Source organism: Bufo gargarizans, chromosome 3 (genome assembly GCF_014858855.1).
Source record: "Bufo gargarizans isolate SCDJY-AF-19 chromosome 3, ASM1485885v1, whole genome shotgun sequence".
Classification (NCBI taxonomy): domain Eukaryota; kingdom Metazoa; phylum Chordata; class Amphibia; order Anura; family Bufonidae; genus Bufo; species Bufo gargarizans.
The window spans coordinates 553,427,664-553,445,754 of NC_058082.1; the positions used below are offsets into that span (position 1 = coordinate 553,427,664).

Genomic DNA, 18,091 nt, shown 5'->3' on the forward strand with positions numbered 1-18,091 from the left:
TAGAACGTAAGCAGTGTCACATGACTGGTAATGATCGGCGATGAGTGATGACGTTGAGAGCGCTGATTGGGTGGTCGGGGTGATGTAAACAGTAAGCGCCTCTCTTCACCCCTGCACATGTAAGTAGTTTAATTTTACTTTATTTATTGTGCGTGTCACGTGGTTAGAACCTGGTCGGGTGTAAGGGCTTCACATAGAAGAGGCGCCTCCTGTGACAGCGGCCATAGACATCCGGGGGAGGGCGCCCTATGGCCAAAGAATCCAGCATAGGACCCCCCCCCATAGCTTCTTGAGGAGCTCTGCGTCTTTCTCAGGCCCTGTTCACATATTGATAGTGAACCCAATGTTGTATGTGTCAGACGCATAGACCAGATGTTACTGTGAGCTTGCTTCACCGGACAGAGGCCAAAACAGAGTCCGCTGGAGACGGCACATGGATTGGACCGCGTAGCAGATGGCGCTACGGGTAAAAACTGTACACTGCCAGTTATTCTTTACTGGTGTCAAGGGACAACGTATGGCGGAGGCTCATCGGGTCCTCACGTCTGTGTACGGTGCCATTAGGGCTGATTGTTAGGTCCCTGTCACCTGTCAGAGGTAACATCTGCCCCAACACCGATAAGTCGGGTCTGTAGGCGCCGCCGTGTATTATAACTGTGTGTAATAAACGGTTATCAGCCTGGAACATACTGATCATGAGCTCCAGTCTCATCATACCATGGGGCACCGCCATGGGCACGGCCCTGACCCCTCATTATACCAGTCTGTGGGTTAACCCCCTCCCCCATTGTATTAACCCTGTATAATCTCCTGTAAGCAGTGCATCAAGGACTTAGTCAGGTCCATAAATATTGGGACATCGACACAATTGTAACATTTCTGGCTCTATACACCACCACAATGGATCTGAAATGAAACGAACAAGATGTGCTTTACCTGCAGACTGTCAGCTTTACCTGCAGACTGTCGGCTTTACCCGCAGACTGTCGGCTTTACCCGCAGACTGTCGGCTTTACCCGCAGACTGTCGGCTTTACCCGCAGACTGTCGGCTTTACCCGCAGACTGTCGGCTTTACCCGCAGACTGTCGGCTTTACCCGCAGACTGTCGGCTTTACCCGCAGACTGTCGGCTTTACCCGCAGACTGTCGGCTTTACCCGCAGACTGTCGGCTTTACCCGCAGACTGTCGGCTTTACCCGCAGACTGTCGGCTTTACCCGCAGACTGTCGGCTTTACCCGCAGACTGTCGGCTTTACCCGCAGACTGTCGGCTTTACCCGCAGACTGTCGGCTTTACCCGCAGACTGTCGGCTTTACCCGCAGACTGTCGGCTTTACCCGCAGACTGTCGGCTTTACCCGCAGACTGTCGGCTGTACCCGCAGACTGTCGGCTTTACCTGCAGACTGTCAGCTGTAATCTGAGGGATTTACATCCAGATCAGGTGAACGGTGCAGGAATTACAGCAGTTTGCATCTGTGCCTCCCACTTGTTAAGGGACCAAAAGTAATGGGACAGAATAATAATCATAACTCAAACTCTCACTGTTTAATACTTGGTTGCAAATCCTTTGCCGTCAATTACAGCCTGAAGTCTGGAACGCATAGACATCCCCAGACGCTGGTCTCATCCCTGGTGATGCTCTGCCCGGCCTCTACTGCAACTGTCTTCAGGTCCTGCTTGTTCTTGGGGCATTTTCCCTTCAGTTTTGTCTTCAGCAAGTGAAATGCTCAATCGGATTCAGCTCCGGGGATTGACTCGGCCATTGCAGAACATTCCACTTCTTTCCCTTAAACTCTTTGGTTGCTTTTGCAGTATGCTTTGGGTCATTGTCCATCTGCACTGTGAAGCGTCGTCCAATGAGTTCTGAAGCATTGGGCTGAATATGAGCAGATAATATTGCCCGAAACCCTTCAGAATTCATCCTGCTGCTTTTGTCAGCAGTGACATCATCAATAAATACAAGAGAAGCAGTTCCATTGGCAGCCATACATGCCCACGCCATGACACTACCACCACCATGCTTCACTGATGAGGTGGTATGCTTAGGACCATGAGCAGCTCCTTTCCTTCTCCATACTCTTCTCTTCCCATCACTCTGGTACACGTTGGTCTTGGTCTCCTCTGTCCATAGGATGTTGTTCCAGAACTGTGAAGGCTTTTCTAGATGTCGTTTGGCAAATTCTAATCTGGCCTTCCTGTTTGAGGCTCACCAATGGTTTCCATCTTGTGGTGAACCCTCTGTATTCACTCTGGTGAAGTCTTCTCCTGATTGCTGACTCTGACACACATACACCTACCTCCTGGAGAGTGTTCTTGATCTGGCCAACTGTTGTGAAGGGGGTTTTCTTCACCAGGGAAAGAATTCTTCGCTCCTCCACCACAGTTGTTTTCCGTGGTCTTCCGGGTCTTTTGGTGTTGCTGAGCTCACCGGTGCGTTCCTTCTTTTTAAGAATGTTCCAGCAGTTGTTTTGGCCGCGCCTAATATTTTTGCTCTCTCTCTGATGAGTTTGTGGTGTTTTTCAGCCTAATAAAGTGTCCCATTACTTCTGGTCCCTTAACACGTGGGAGGCACAGATGCAACTGCTGTAATTCCTGCACCGTTCACCTGATTTGGATGCAAATCCCCTCAAATTAAAGCTGACAGTCTGCAGGTAAAGCTGACAGTCTGCAGGTAAAGCACATCTTGTTTGTTTCATTTCACATCCATTGTGGTGGTGTATAGAGCCCAAAATTTTAGAATTGTGTCCATGTCCTAATATTTATGGACCTGACTGTACATATTTGAGTCTTGCCATTATAGGCTGTGGACACATTTGGTTCAATTAATTTTATTTTTTCATTGCATTTTACAAATTTTATTCATTTCTTTTCAATTGATCTTTATTAAAAAATGTTCAGCTTTTTGTGAGATACAAGGGTTAAAAACCAGCTAGTTAGCAGTCACTTTGTGGTTTCTTTAAATCCCGTCAGCTGACGGCTCATGTGAGGTCTTATCTCTGATCTTCTGATCACATAAACGCTCATTGTAGCTCAAACCAGCTAAGATTATGGCTTAAATAAGTGTTAGAGAGGTCAGGAGATCAAAGGTAAGAGCCACACATAAGCTGTCAGATGATGGGATTTAAAGAAAACCCAAAGTGACAGCTTGCAAACAGACTGATTTTTAACCCGTGTGTCTCAGAAATGACTCAAGGCTCCATAGCTTTTAAAGATGGTTAATATCTTTTTCATCATTCCTGGGACCCCCAATGTGAAGCCCAGAGACTACAGGGCTTAGAGTGGTGTGCACACTCGCTTTCTCCTCCTCCTCCTCCCTTTCTCAGCCTGTTTGGGACCTCCCCCTATAAGACGTACAGTGTACGGATGGCCCAGGACACAATGTCCACTTGGAGGGTCCTATTCTTAGGGTTGAGAAGAGTCTCCGCGGTGACCAGAGCTGGTAGCCATCCCTCAGTCTTTAAGGGCCGTTCCAGCCACAGACATCTTGGTGCTCACATTTGTGCTGATTTAACCCTGAGCTTCACCTTGTATTCTCTCTCCTGACAGTGACGGCGCCATTCCATGATGAAGCTGGCGGTCAGTAAGGTCACAGGCAGCGCTCGCCGTGGGGTCATTACCAGTTTGGGTCAGACCGGTGAGAAGACACTGGAGGTCCCGGGCTGCCTGCTGTACACACGGACGGCATCTCCTCCTCATCTAACCCATGATACCCTGAAGAGCATTGACGGCGTCCCTCCCGTGACCCACGTCACCCTGTCCACACTGTAAGGCTGGAACACAAACAGAATGGGAATGAGCAGGGTCCTCCCAGCAGCACAGAGGATTTCAGGAGAGGAGTACGCTGATCTTCTGGAGGTCACAGGATGAGAGTTAGGGCTCATGCACACGACCACATGTATTTTGCGGTCCGCAAAAAAACATGGATGACATCCGTGTGCATTCTGTATTTTGCAGAACGGAACAGCCGGCCCCTAATAGATCAGTGCTATCCTTGTCCGTAATGCGGACAATAATAGGACATGTTCTTTATTTTATTGCGGAACGGAAATACGGACATATGGAAATGGAATGCACACGGAGTAACTTCCGTTTTTTTTTTTTTGCGAACCCATTAAAGTGAATGCACTCTGCCCTGCCTTTATGCTGGATGTTGAATAAGGCATTGGTGTACATTTTGGCCAAAGCGTAATAAGCCACTCACCACGTCAAGGTCGCCTTCATGAGTGGTCCCTAACACTAGTTCCTACCTGTTATGGGCCATGACAGCCACATAAAGTCCAGGGAGCGCAGGTACAGCATGCACGCCAAGCACACTCTGCCTTTAACCCCGTCCGGTGCCATTACAGCTTTCATCGGATCCAGGGATGCAAGTACCAACATGCATGCTGAGCCCACTATACTTGTGTGACTGTCATGGCCCATAACAGGTAGGAACTAGTGTTAGGGACCACTCATGAAGGCGACCTTGACGTGGTGAGTGGCTTATTACGCTTTGGCCAAAATGTACACCAATGCCTTATTCAACATCCAGCATAAAGGCAGGGCAGAGTGATGGTTGCAGAGTGCGATTGCATTTGTGTTTTTACATTTATATCTCTATTTCGCCACAGCAATCTGCACCTGCTAGGGGTTGTGCAGGCTGAAATTTTCCATATTTTTCCCATTAAAGTGAATGCTAACAATCATTAGGATTAATACTAGGATATTCTGTCACCTAAGTATCAAAGAAAATTTAAACAGCTAAAGAAGGTGACTTTTAAAAATACCTTTATTATATCAAAAAGGGGTATCGGTATATATACACCACTATATAGTGCAAGGAGACATGCAAGTACTTGAATTTCCTACAGGGGAGTAATTGCCCCCAAAAAGAAAATCATAGTACCAGGATAGAGAAAAAGGGGAGTTCGGAGGAGGGGACCAAGGTCTTATGAAACGGGCGAGGGCAGAAAAAGTGAATGGTTCCGCATACGGTCCGCAAAAAACTGAACGGACACGGAAAGAGAATATGTTCGTGTGCATGAGCCCTTACATAGTGGAAGGAGCAGGATCCACAGTAGCCCAGAGGATTTCAGGAGAGGAGTGTGCAGATCTTGTGGAGGTCACAGGCTGAGAGTTACATAGTGGAAGGAGCAGGGTCCTCCCAGCAGCACAGAGGATTTCAGGAGAGGAGTGTGCTGATCCTGTGGAGGTCACAGGCTGAGAGTTACATAGTGGAAGGTACAGGTTCCTCCCAGCAGCACAGAGGATTTCAGGAGAGGAGTGTGCTGATCTTGTGATGGAGAGAAGCATTGAGAAAGGACAGGTAATACAGCAGATCCTCACACTGTGACTCCTGTGCAGGGCAGAACATCAGGAAGTCCTGGAGGAATATAAGGAGGGGATCAGGAAGTTTTCTGGTGAGTGCACAGATGGGGTTGTATATCTATTATCTATCTATCTATCATCATTATCTCATATCTATCTATCTATCTATCTATCTATCTATCTATCTATTATCTATCTATCTGTCTATCTATATCTATCTATCTCTCTCTCTATATCTATATCTATCTTCTATGTATCTCCTATCTGTCTTAGTGATGACGTTTTGGGTCTTTGCCGGTCCCCCCTCCCCCGTCTGGTGACATCCTGTGTGGTGGCGCTGATGACGTTTCTTCCACTTGTGGTGGGCGGCTCAGGATGTGACCCCAATAACAACCTTCGTTTTGTTTGTCTCTCGCAGGTTTATCAGACACTTTACTCTATTGCTCAATAAATGACCCCGTTACCCCGGGCCCCCCGGGATACAACACCAATAAGGTAAGATGTGACCCTAGCGTACAGTCTGACATCCAGGGCTTCTCCCAGCTGAGGGCTTGTTACAGTTGCATCCTGTGTATAAACACAGGAGCAGCACAATTGTGACAGTGTTTGTTACAGTGTATCAGTCAGGCTGTTTGTATCACAAGGATTGGACTGGATACAATTGTAACAAACTACAAGCTGTGAGGAGTGTTAGGTCTGTACAGCTTCTCAATAGAAACAAGTCACTGACTGCTAGCAGAGATCTTGGAAATTATAAGTTACAGACTTGTTAACCCTGCCCAGGAGGGACTTCTACTTCTGTTTAGGGTCCATTTACACGACCGTATGGTCGCCGTGCCTGAGCTGCGGACCGCGGGCACCAGCCCTGTAAATCCTGTAGTGTGGTACAGATCATTGACTTAAATGGGTCTTCGATCCGCAAGGTACGTTTGCGGAGCGGAGGCACGGATCGGAAACACTCTGGTCGTGCTTCCATGGGCTTTCGGGTCCGTGTCTCCAGACCACAAAATAGGACATGTCCTACCTTTCGCCGTATTTTGTGGATCCCCAACCCATTCAAGTCAATGGGTCCACACCGCAACACGGGATTCACGCTGCCGGTACCGCTATCTGCAGTCTGCAACATCGTGAAAGTATGGTCCTGTGACTGAGTCCTCATCCTGAGCCTCCTGGTTCATGTATAGAATTTAGGAAGTACAGTGAAGCCTGACACAGACAAGCAGGGGTTCAGTTTGCATGGGGCTGCTCATCGATGTGCTCTTCTCTCCCCCTCCATAGACCGTGTCCGTCTGGGGATCTGGGGGGCGGTTGGAACTGACGCCCCAGAAGTTCGTCTCCTTGCAGAGCGCCCTGAAGGTAGACTGGATCCAGAGCCTGTCTGATGGCGAGGTGATGGCCGAGGGCGGCTCCAGGAAGAGGGCGAAGAAGTCGGTCGACCGCTCGCTGGCATTTCTGGATGAATGTCTCAAGCTGATGTCGGAGAATGAGGTGAGCGCAGCAGGAGGAGCTTAGAAGGTCGGCGCTGGGAACAACATGGGGTTAATCAGTTCTTCTAAAAGGGGTGATGAGGTGGGGGATGGGTACCGGTCTCTCTGATGTCACCGGTGACTGTGGTGTTTCTCCATATACAGGATCTTAAGCAGAAGGTTGTGATCGGCGCCATCGAGGGAGGAGACCTCCAGGAAGAGAGGCTGAGGTCAGCGAGAGAGACGGCCAAGAGACCCGTCAGCGGCTTCCTGCTGGACGGCTTCCAGGGGAGCAGTGTGAACCCCGAGGCCAAGCTGAACCTCATCTCAGCGGTCACTGCAGAGTTACCAGAGGACAAGCCGCGGTGAGGAGCCGGCAGAATGTACAATACACCGGATGCAATAGTAACAGACCCTCAGCTGTGTATTAGGCTTTTGTGTTCTGACTGTGGATGTAAGCAAGGCTCAGTGACAGCAGGCAGGGAAGTTGCAAATTATTCTTGATTAATTTCTTCATATATTTTCATAGTAGGCAGGGCTCTGAACCCCCTGCATAGTCAGATAACATTCTCTCTGCCTGCAGAATTATAGAGAATTCAGTAGACGCCGGTGGTAGCTGCCAGCAGACTGTCTATGCAGGAGACTTGGAGCTCTGACTGCTAAGAAAGTATGTCAAGAAGTGAATGCAGCCGAGGGCAGTGCTGGGTGCTAGACAGAAGCCAGCAGAGCAGTGAATGCAGCTTTGGATGTGAGCGGAGCATAACTATTCTTATATTTATAATCTGATTATCTGGAGCAAAACCAATCCAGCTTCTCTTGGCCCCGTCTAAGGTGATAATTGATCTGAATTTAACCCTTGTCGCTTCCCTTAGGATCATCCATGGCATCGGGCGGCCGGATGAGGTGATGGACTGCATTGAGCGCGGCGTGGATCTGTTTGACAGCACTTTCCCGTATGAAGTGACCGAGAGAGGCTGCGCCCTGTGCTTCACCCACCAGTACCAGCCGGACCCCGAGACTGCAGGTGAACCTCCGCACCCCGGTAAATGTGCTTATACCTGATCCTGTCTTATAGGAGTCTGGAGTAAATCATTATTATATCAGCGCAGCGTCTGCTGCATCACTATAGTATTATATCAGCGCGGCGTCTGCTCCATCACTATAGTATTATATCAGCGCGGCGTCTCCTCCATCACTATAGTATTATATCAGCGCAGCGTCTGCTCCATCATTATAGTATTATATCAGCGCGGCGTCTGCTCCATCACTATAGTATTATATCAGCGCGGCGTCTGCTCCTTCATTATAGTATTATATCAGCGCAGCGTCTGCTCCATCATTATAGTATTATATCAGCGCAGCGTCTGCTCCATCATTATAGTATTATATCAGCGCGGCGTCTGCTCCATCACTATAGTATTATATCAGCGCAGCGTCTGCTCCGTTATTATAGTATTATATCAGTGCAGCGTCTGCTCCGTTATTATAGTATTATATCAGCACGGCGTCTGCTCCATCATTATAGTATTATATCAGTGCAGCGTCTGCTCCGTTATTATAGTATTATATCAGCGCAGCGTCTGCTCCATCATTATAGTATTATATCAGCGCAGCGTCTGCTCCATCATTATAGTATTATATCAGCGCAGCGTCTGCTCCATCACTATAGTATTATATCAGCGCAGCGTCTGCTCCGTTATTATAGTATTATATCAGTGCAGCGTCTGCTCCGTTATTATAGTATTATATCAGCACGGCGTCTGCTCCATCATTATAGTATTATATCAGTGCAGCGTCTGCTCCATCATTATAGTATTATATCAGCGCAGCGTCTGCTCCATCATTATAGTATTATATCAGCGCGGCGTCTGCTCCATCACTATAGTATTATATCAGCGCAGCGTCTGCTCCGTTATTATAGTATTATATCAGCGCAGCGTCTGCTCTGTTATTATAGTATTATTTCAGCGCAGCGTCTGCTCCGTTATTATAGTATTATTTCAGCGCAGCGTCTGCTCCGTTATTATAGTATTATATCAGCGCAGCGTCTGCTCCGTTGTTATTATAGTATTATATCAGCGCGGCGTCTGCTCCGTTATTATAGTATTATATCAGCGCGGCGTCTGCTCCGTTATTATAGTATTATATCAGCGCGGCGTCTGCTCCGTTATTATAGTATTATATCAGCGCGGCGTCTGCTCCGTTATTATAGTATTATATCAGCGCGGCGTCTGCTCCGTTATTATAGTATTATATCAGCGCGGCGTCTGCTCCGTTATTATAGTATTATCTCAGCGCGGCGTCTGCTCCGTTACTATAGTATTATTACAGATCACAGTATTATTACAGTTTCTTGCTTTGTGACCACAGTTTGCTTTCACTTTAGTCCTCGATAAGGAGGAGCTGACTAATGGGGGGGAGACTGAGGATCCTGAGATCGACTGCCCCAAGATCACCTCCTATGAGATCTGCCTGAAGGAGAAACGGTGCGTACGAGGCCCCTCCCACCTGTGACATCACTGAGGCCGTAGATATGTAGATTCTCCCAGAAACTGCCAACGTGTAATTATTATACGTTGCAGCAATTTACAGTTCTGCAGCTTTCTAATACATAATTCAATATCTCTGCTTGCTTTTAATGTGTTGGAACATTGCCGTTCCCATTGAGAGGCTGACAAGCTGCACAGTTCTGCTCACAGCTGATCATTTGTTACATTTGTATCCAGTCTAGACATTCCTCTGTGAGCTGAATCTCCTACTTGTAACCTGCACATTGTAACAAAACGTTTTTGCTTCAGACTTGTTTTCCGGCCGAGTATCAAATACCTTGTAACAATCCATGTTTTAGAGTATTAGGCCATGACGGGTCACTGCTTGTAGACGAGACTGTTCCTTTTCACCGACAACAAGCAGAGATCTTGAAAACAGTGAGGAATTGAATGCCAGAGTATATTGGAAAGTTGCAGAACTCGGGTTGTAATGTTGCTGTGGTCACAGGTTTCGTGAAGACTTCAGGCCGCTGCTCCAGGGCTGCACGTGTTACTGCTGCCGCCACCACAGCCGCTCCTACGTCCATCACCTGCTGACCTCCAAGGAGTTACTGGCCGGGATCCTCCTCATGATACATAACTTCCAGCACTACTTCAGCTTCTTCCGATCCGTGCGCGAGGCGATGAGTGATGGAAAGTTCCATGACTTGAAGGAGATAATCAGGAGGCAAGCGTCCCGAGAGCCGCCCCCTCGCGATTCCGCTGATGTACAAATATAATAAAACTGAACAGGAGATTTTGTAAAAGCCTTGGCCCCGGGTGTGAATATTTCTGCACTCACCATGTCTGTAATGGCTTGTTCACACGACCGTATGGCTTTTTCAGTGTTTTGCGGACTGTTTTTCACGGATCCGTTGTTCCGTTTTTTGTTTCTGTTGTGTTTCCGTTTCTGTTCCGTTTGTCCGTATGGCACATACAGTAATTACATAGAAAAAAATTGGGCTGGGCATAACATTTTCAATAGATGGTTCCGCAAAAAACGGAACGGATACGGAAGACATACGGATGCATTTCCATATGTGTTCAGTTTTTTTACGGACTCATTGACTTGAATGGAGCCACAGACCGTGATTTGCGGACAAGAATAGGACAAGACTCAAAATCTAGTGGAACGGAATTGTGGACATACGGAAACGGAATGCTCACGGAGTACATTCTGTTTTTTTGCGGACCCATTGAAATAAATGGTTCCGTATATGGACCGTATTCGGAACGCAATAAACGGCCCGTATACGAAACGCAAAAACGTTTGTGTGAACGAGCCCTAAATTGGAGGTTCTCCAGGGCTATTGATCTCACTGCATTCCCCAGTCTCCATACAGCCTGTAGTACTGTTCATCCTGATACTCCTGGTGTATGAATGAAATTACAGAGCAATAGGAGATGTGGCAAAGGAGGTGTAATTGAGTGACCCATGTATCGTATGCTGCATGAACATTATATCACTCATAGTGTACTAATCCTGAGTTACATCCTGTATTATACTTCAGAGCTGCACTCACTATTCTGCTGGTGCAGTCACTGTGTACATACATTACTTATCCTGTACTGATCCTGAGTTACATCCTGTATTATACTCCAGAGCTGCACTCACTATTCTGCTGGTGCAGTCACTGTGTACATACATTACTTATCCTGTACTGATCCTGAGTTACATCCTGTATTATACTCCAGAGCTGCGCTCACTATTCTGCTGGTGCAGTCACTGTGTACATACATTACTTATCCTGTACTGATCCCGAGTTACATCCTGTATTATACTCCAGAGCTGCACTCACTATTCTGCTGGTGCAGTCACTGTGTACATACATTACATTACTTATCCTGTACTGATCCTGAGTTACATCCTGTATTATACTCCAGAGCTGCACTCACTATTCTGCTGGTGCAGTCACTGTGTACATACATTACTTATCCTGTACTGATCCTGAGTTACATCCTGTATTATACTCCAGAGCTGCACTCACTATTCTGCTGGTGGAGTCACTGTGTACATACATTACTTATCCTGTACTGATCCTGAGTTACATCCTGTATTATACTCCAGAGCTGCACTCACTATTCTGCTGGCGTAGTCACTGTGTACATACATTACCTATCCTGTACTGATCCTGAGTTACATCCTGTATTATACTCCAGAGCTGCACTCACTATTCTGCTGGTGCAGTCACTGTGTACATACATTACTTATCCTGTACTGATCCTGAGTTACATCCTGTATTATACTCCAGAGCTGCACTCACTATTCTGCTGGTGCAGTCACTATGTACATACATTACTTATCCTGTACTGATCCTGAGTTACATCCTGTATTATACTCCAGAGCGGCACTCACTATTCTGCCGGTGCAGTCACTGTGTACACACAGTATATGAATGTAGGTAGAGGAGCAGATTTCCAGTGAGCACCCATTTGCACACCTATGGTGTAATTGGGGCATCTGCTTATTTTTCAAAATTTTGGGGAGTGTCCTCTTTATACCAGGCTCTGTGCATTCCTCTGGGGCAACCGTTCACTGCACCCCACTTTAAAAAGGACCTCAGCTAAGCTGTTTCAGTGGTGTCAGCAAGCTTGCTGACTGTTTCCAATGAGAGATTGCGGAGTTGTACGTGCAGCTGACTTACAGGCCGCTGCTGGAGGGTCGTTCGCCACATTTCATGTTGCGTCTGTTCTGTGGTTTTTCTTACAGCACAAGCTCAGCACTGCTACATCTAGTGAGCGTAGTCCTGTGAGATCTGGCTCCACCTAATTGCTGACTGGGAAACGCCACCATATCTGACATGTTAATCCCTCTTCCATCTGCGCTCAGCTCTGCTACATCAGTGCATCCTGCACAGTCTGAGGCTACACAGCAAACCACACGATGAGGAACCGACCAAACGTCAAAAAGGAACCAAAACAACCCCCTTCTCCAGGACTTTCTGTAGATTTTAGAACAATGGGGAAAGTTTTGTAGAAAATTCGCGTAAAATTCTCTTAATCCGTTTCTCACTTATATCTGATTCTGAGAAAGCTGGGTGACCCCCAATATGGCCGCCATATCCTCCATCACGCTTGTCTGTGCAGGGCTGTTTCCCCGCACTCTAAATTTACCATCTGGACTCTAAGAAAGCCTCATGGCGGCCATTTTGGTTGTCACTCAGCTTTTCCGGAGTCGGATAGAAATAAGAAACAGAACTTTAAACAGCGTGAAAGACGGCGATGGTTCAGGAGTCAGAACCTGATTTTTGGCGGGGCCTTTGCTGTAATCTGCAGCGTTACATAAAACATGGCGCCCACCGCTGCCGCCATCATTAGTGATCGGGTAACGATGAGCTCCGCAGTAATTGCTGGCTGCGCCTGTGACCGTAATATGTTAATTAGCAGAGAAGCGGCGGAGGCGCCACTCGTCAATGTCACCCGGTAACTCCTGGCGACAATTGTTTGGCTGTGTCCCTCATGTAGAGTCAATGGCGCAATCTCAATCTAAGGGCTCATGCACACAAACGTATTTTCTTTCTGTGTCTATTCCGTTTATTTTGCGGACCGTATGCCGAACCATTCACTTCAGTGGGTCCGCAAAAAAAACGGAAGTTACTCAATGTGCATTCCGTTTCCGTTCCACAAAAAAAAGAACATCTCCTATTATTGTCCGCATTACAGACAAGGATAGTACAGTTCTATGAAGGGCCAGCTGTTCCAATCCACAAAATACGGAATGCACATGGATGTCATCCGTATTTTTTGCGGATCCGTTTTTTGCAGACCGCAAATACATACGATCGTGTGCATGAGCCCTAACTGGAGTCACTGCCAAACTGGTGGTGACGCTGCCAGAACCATCCATGGCAAGTTCTCCCGCAGGAAACATGGCGTAGCAGGGCGGAGGATGTAGCAGAGTGCAACCGGTATCAGTACACCGTGTGTGTTATTGCAGACGTCACAGAGAAGAGCATTTTTAGCAGTTTTGGGGGTTGATGCAGCAAAATGGGGAGCAGAAATGGCAAGTATTTGAATGATGGGGGTGGTAGTGCTTAGAGGTTCTTCAGGGCTGTTGCTGCTGTGATTCTAGACTACAGAGTGCCACTCTCATACCCAGGCCTTGCTGCCAGCCCATGGAGGCTGTGTCTGAGGTGCTGAATACATACGCATATCTAGTGATTACCACATGACAGACGGACATGGATGAGATTTATGAAAACGCTCTAAAAACAAGACTGTCTCTGTTGCCCATAGTAACCAATCACAGGGCAGCTTTCATTTCTCATACTGCTCTTGGAGAAATAAAGCTGTGCTGTGATTGGTTACTAAGGACACCATAGATAAATATGCCTCCTAAAGTTAACCATAGCAACCAATCACAGAGCAGCTTTCATTTCTTATACTGCTCTTGGAGAAATAAAGCTGTGCTGTGATTGGTTACTAAGGACACCATAGATAAATATGCCTCCTAAAGTTAACCATAGCAACCAATCACAGAGCAGCTTTCATTTCCTATACTGCTCTTGGAGAATTAAAGCTGTGCTGTGATTGGTTGCTATGAATAACATAGATAAATGTGCCTCCTAAAATTAACCTTAGCCACTAATCATAGCGCAGCTTTCATTTTGTATTTTGCTCCTGAAAAATGAAAGCCGATTTGCAATTGGTTGCTATTAACATGCAGATAGGGCTTATTTTAGACACAGCCCCCCCCCCCCCCACCCCCCCCACCCCTAATTTCTGTGTTGTGGATATGTATCTATATACATACACACACAGCATTTTTCTGGAGTAAAAAAAATTGCAAACCTCAGCTTTGTGACTTTTTATATGCCACTGCGACAACATTTTGTGTCAAGTGGAGTTTTTTACGCCGCCCTTGCCACTTTCCGAAAAAGTGAGTGTTGTGAGGGCAGGGCGGGGAGGGACCAGCAGGTCCGGCGCATTTATTTTCCTTCTTGCCATTTTTTTGGCTTGAATAAAGACAGAAGTGTACGAAAGCGGAGGGAGGATGCGGCAGATCTACAACAAGGCCGCTGCATCTCGGCTTAAAGGGACACTGACAGGCCCAATAAGCATATTTAGCTATATATATGACTGCACAGGTCTTCTAATGTGCATTAAAATCATATAAGTATACCCCCTGTCCACCTTATAAATAAAGTAAAGTGATGTTTTATAACCTGGTAGAATCGTCTTCTTTCTGCCCAAGGGGCGGCGTTTCAGCTTTACTTGCGCCCAGCCAGCCGCCCCCAACCGCCGTTTTGAAGCGCCGCCCAGCTCATCAATATTCACTTCGCTGGGCGGCTTCTGCTGTCCCCGACTTTACAAGATCCGGCGCATGCCCAGTTCAAAGCTATGGGCATCGGACTCCATTTCATCTTCAGCGCACGCACCCGGCACCCTCACTGGCCGGGATCACATCGCGCCTGCTTCAGCCTCTGCGTTCTGCGCCTGCGCCGGGCACTCTTCAGAGCAGCGCTTCAGAGCGGGGACAGCAGAAGCCGCCCAGCGAAGTGAATATTGATGAGCTGGGCGGCGCTTCAAAACGGCGGTTGGGGGCGGCTGGCTGGGCGCAAGTGAACTGAAACGCCGCCCCTTGGGCAGTAAGAAGATGATTCTACCAGGTTAAAAAACATCACTTTATTTATAATGTGGACAGGGGGTATACTTATATGATTTTAATACACTTTAGAAGACCTGTGCAGTCATATATATAGCTAAATATGCTTATTGGGCCTGTCAGTGTCCCTTTAAATTAGGTGCCTATGGAAAATCCACAACTGCGAAGAAGACACCAGTCTTGATAGATGTCCTCCTATTGTTTTTATATGTATTTATGTACAGTATGTGTCTGTATATATGTCTATTTACTGTACATAGGGTTGCCAACCAAAAATACCGGTCAAGTTAAGCCACACCCCAAAGGGGGTGTGGTTGTGGGGGCGTCGCTTAACACAGGGTGTAAAGTTGCTGTCATATTGTGGCTCCCAATAATATTAATGCCGCCCAGAATTAATAATGCCCCCATTGATGCCTCCAGTATTAGTAATGCCCCCATTATTGCCCCCCAGTAAGAATAATGCTCCCGTTTGTGCCCCCTGTAATAGTAATGCCCCCTTCTCTGCTTCTGCAAAAAAAAAAAAAAAAGAACTCACCTCCTCCATGATGACATCTCACAGGTCCTGTCCTCCAGGCAGAGTTCTTTTTTTTTTTCTTAAAGGGGTTATCGGAGACAAAAAAAATGTCCCTCGTATGCCCGGGCCCCTCACAATCAGTCTACTTACCTGCCTCCCCGCTCCCTGCGCCGCTCCTGGTCCCCACACCACAGAATCCAATGGCAGGCGGTGATGAGCCTCCCTAGCATTGCGAGTGACGCTAGGGAGGCTCGTCCCAGTCACTGCCTGCCATTGGCTGCCCTCTTTCCCCCGACACCAGATGTTTTTATCCGCGCATGGGGAGAAGCAGCGGCGGCTGTGCGGGGAGCATAAGTAGATTCAGTGTGAGGGGCCCAGGCATATGGGGGGCATTTTTTTCTCTCAGATAACCCCTTGTAACACAAGTGGGGGGGGGGGGGGGGTGGTAAAAGCTGCACTAATGAGCGCTCCACAGTGCAAACGCTCAATAGTTACAGCCCATATATACACTCACCTAAAGAATTATTAGGACCACCATACTAATATGGTATCGGACCCCCTTTTGCCTTCAGAACTGCCTTAATTCTACGTGGCATTGATTCCACAAGGTGCTGATAGCATTCTTTAGAAATGTTGGCCCATATTGATAGGAGAGCATCTTGCAGTTGATGGAGATTTGAGGGATGCACATCCAGGGCACGAAGCTCCCGTTCCACCACATCCCAAAGATGCCCTATTGGGTTGAGATCTGGTGACTGTGGGGCCATTTTAGTGCAGTGAACTCATTGTCATGTTCAAGAAACCAATTTGAAATGATTGGAGCTTTGTGACATGGTGCATTATCCTGCTGGAAGTAGCCATCATAGGATGGGTACATGGTGGTCATGAAGGAATGGACATGGTCAGAAACAATGCTCAGGTAGCCCGTGGCATTTAAACGATGGCCAATTGGCACTAAGGGGACTAAAGTGTGATACTGTCTGCTGAGCTGTGTATCTAATCCTATCCTGCACGATACAGCCTGCTAAGCGGTGTATCTAATCCTATCCTGTGTGATACTGTCTGCTGAGCTGTGTATCTAATCCTATCCTGTGTGATACTGTGTATCTAATCCTATCCTGTGTGATACTGTCTGCTGAGCTGTGTATCTAATCCTATCCTGCGCGATACAGCCTGCTAAGCGGTGTATCTAATCCTATCCTGTGTGATACTGTCTGCTGAGCTGTGTATCTAATCCTATCCTGTGTGATACTGTCTGCTGAGCTGTGTATCTAATCCTATCCTGTGCGATACTGTCTGCTGAGCTGTGTATCTAATCCTATCCTGTGTGATACTGTCTGCTGAGCTGTGTATCTAATCCTATCCTGCGTGATACAGCCTGCTAAGCGGTGTATCTAATCCTATCCTGTGTGATACTGTCTGCTGAGCTGTGTATCTAATCCTATCCTGTGTGATACTGTCTGCTGAGCTGTGTATCTAATCCTATCCTGTGTGATACTGTCTGCTGAGCTGTGTATCTAATCCTATCCTGTGTGATACAGCCTGCTAAGCGGTGTATCTAATCCTATCCTGTGTGATACTGTCTGCTGAACTGTGTATCTAATCCTATCCTGTGTGATACTGTCTGCTGAACTGTGTATCTAATCCTATCCTGTGTGATACGGTCTGCTGAGCTGTGTATCTAATCCTATCCTGCGTGATACTGTCTGCTGAGCTGTGTATCTAATCCTATCCTGCGTGATACTGTCTGCTGAACTGTGTATCTAATCCTATCCTGTGTGATACTGTCTGCTGAACTGTGTATCTAATCCTATCCTGTGTGATACGGTCTGCTGAGCTGTGTATCTAATCCTATCCTGAGTGATACTGTCTGCTGAGCTGTGTATCTAATCCTATCCTGCGTGATACTGTCTGCTGAGCTGTGTATCTAATCCTATCCTGCGTGATACTGTCTGCTGAGCTGTGTATCTAATCCTGTCCTGTGTGACACTGCCTGCTGAGCTGTGTATCTAATCCTGTCCTGTGTGATACTGCCTGCTGAGCTGTGTATCTAATCCTGTCCTGTGTGATACTGCCTGCTGAGCTGTGTATCTATTCCTATCCTGTGTGATACTGTCTGCTGAGCTGTGTATCTAATCCTGTCCTGTGTGATACTGTCTGCTGAGCTGTGTATCTATTCCTATCCTGTGTGATACTGTCTGCTGAGCTGTGTATCTAATCCTATCCTGTGTGATACAGTCTGCTGGGCTGTGTATCTAATCCTCTCCTGTGTGATACTGTCTGCTGAGCTGTGTATCTAATCCTATCCTGTGTGATACTGTCTGCTGAGCCGTGTATCTAATCCTATCCTGTGTGATACTGTCTGCTGGGCTGTGTATCTAATCCTATCCTGTGTGATACTGTCTGCTGAGCTGTGTATCTAATCCTATCCTGTGTGATACTGTCTGCTGAGCCGTGTATCTAATCCTATCCTGTGTGATACTGTCTGCTGAGCTGTGTATCTAATCCTGTCCTGTGTGATACTGTCTGCTGAGCTGTGTATCTAATCCTATCATGTGTGATACTGTCTGCTGAGCTGTGTATCTAATCCTATCCTGTGTGATACTGTCTGCTGAGCTGTGTATCTAATCCTATCCTGTGTGATACTGTCTGCTGAGCTGTGTATCTAATC

At 47.1% G+C, this 18,091-nt stretch overlaps 1 protein-coding gene across 2 annotated transcripts; it reads left to right on the forward strand.

Annotated features, from left to right (window-relative positions):
• The first annotated feature begins 6 nt into the window (after positions 1-6).
• QTRT2 (queuine tRNA-ribosyltransferase accessory subunit 2) lies at positions 7-10,068 on the forward strand. Of its 2 annotated transcripts, none has more exons than XM_044284163.1 (9): positions 7-119; positions 3,547-3,764; positions 5,344-5,399; positions 5,726-5,802; positions 6,586-6,795; positions 6,939-7,138; positions 7,646-7,815; positions 9,160-9,259; positions 9,771-10,068. In XM_044284163.1, exons 2-9 carry the CDS (start codon positions 3,562-3,564, stop codon positions 10,039-10,041), a joined length of 1,287 nt encoding a protein of 428 aa, XP_044140098.1. In that variant the 5' UTR covers positions 7-119; positions 3,547-3,561; the 3' UTR covers positions 10,042-10,068. The 2 variants fall into 2 exon arrangements, with proteins under 2 accessions (XP_044140098.1, XP_044140099.1); XM_044284164.1 differs by having other exon boundaries at positions 9-119; positions 7,646-7,797.
• Positions 10,069-18,091: the final 8,023 nt, after the last annotated feature.

What these genes read in the sequence shown, in the direction of transcription:
- QTRT2 (XM_044284163.1), top strand. Translation starts at nt 3,562, where the DNA reads ATGATGAAGCTGGCGGTCAGTAAGGTCACAGGCAGCGCTCGCCGTGGG. An exon ending in GGGGATCAGGAAGTTTTCTG is followed by an intron (nt 5,400 to 5,725) that starts GTGAGTGCACAG and finishes TGTCTCTCGCAG; the next exon opens with GTTTATCAGACACTTTACTC. An exon ending in AGCTGATGTCGGAGAATGAG is followed by an intron (nt 6,796 to 6,938) that starts GTGAGCGCAGCA and finishes CTCCATATACAG; the next exon opens with GATCTTAAGCAGAAGGTTGT.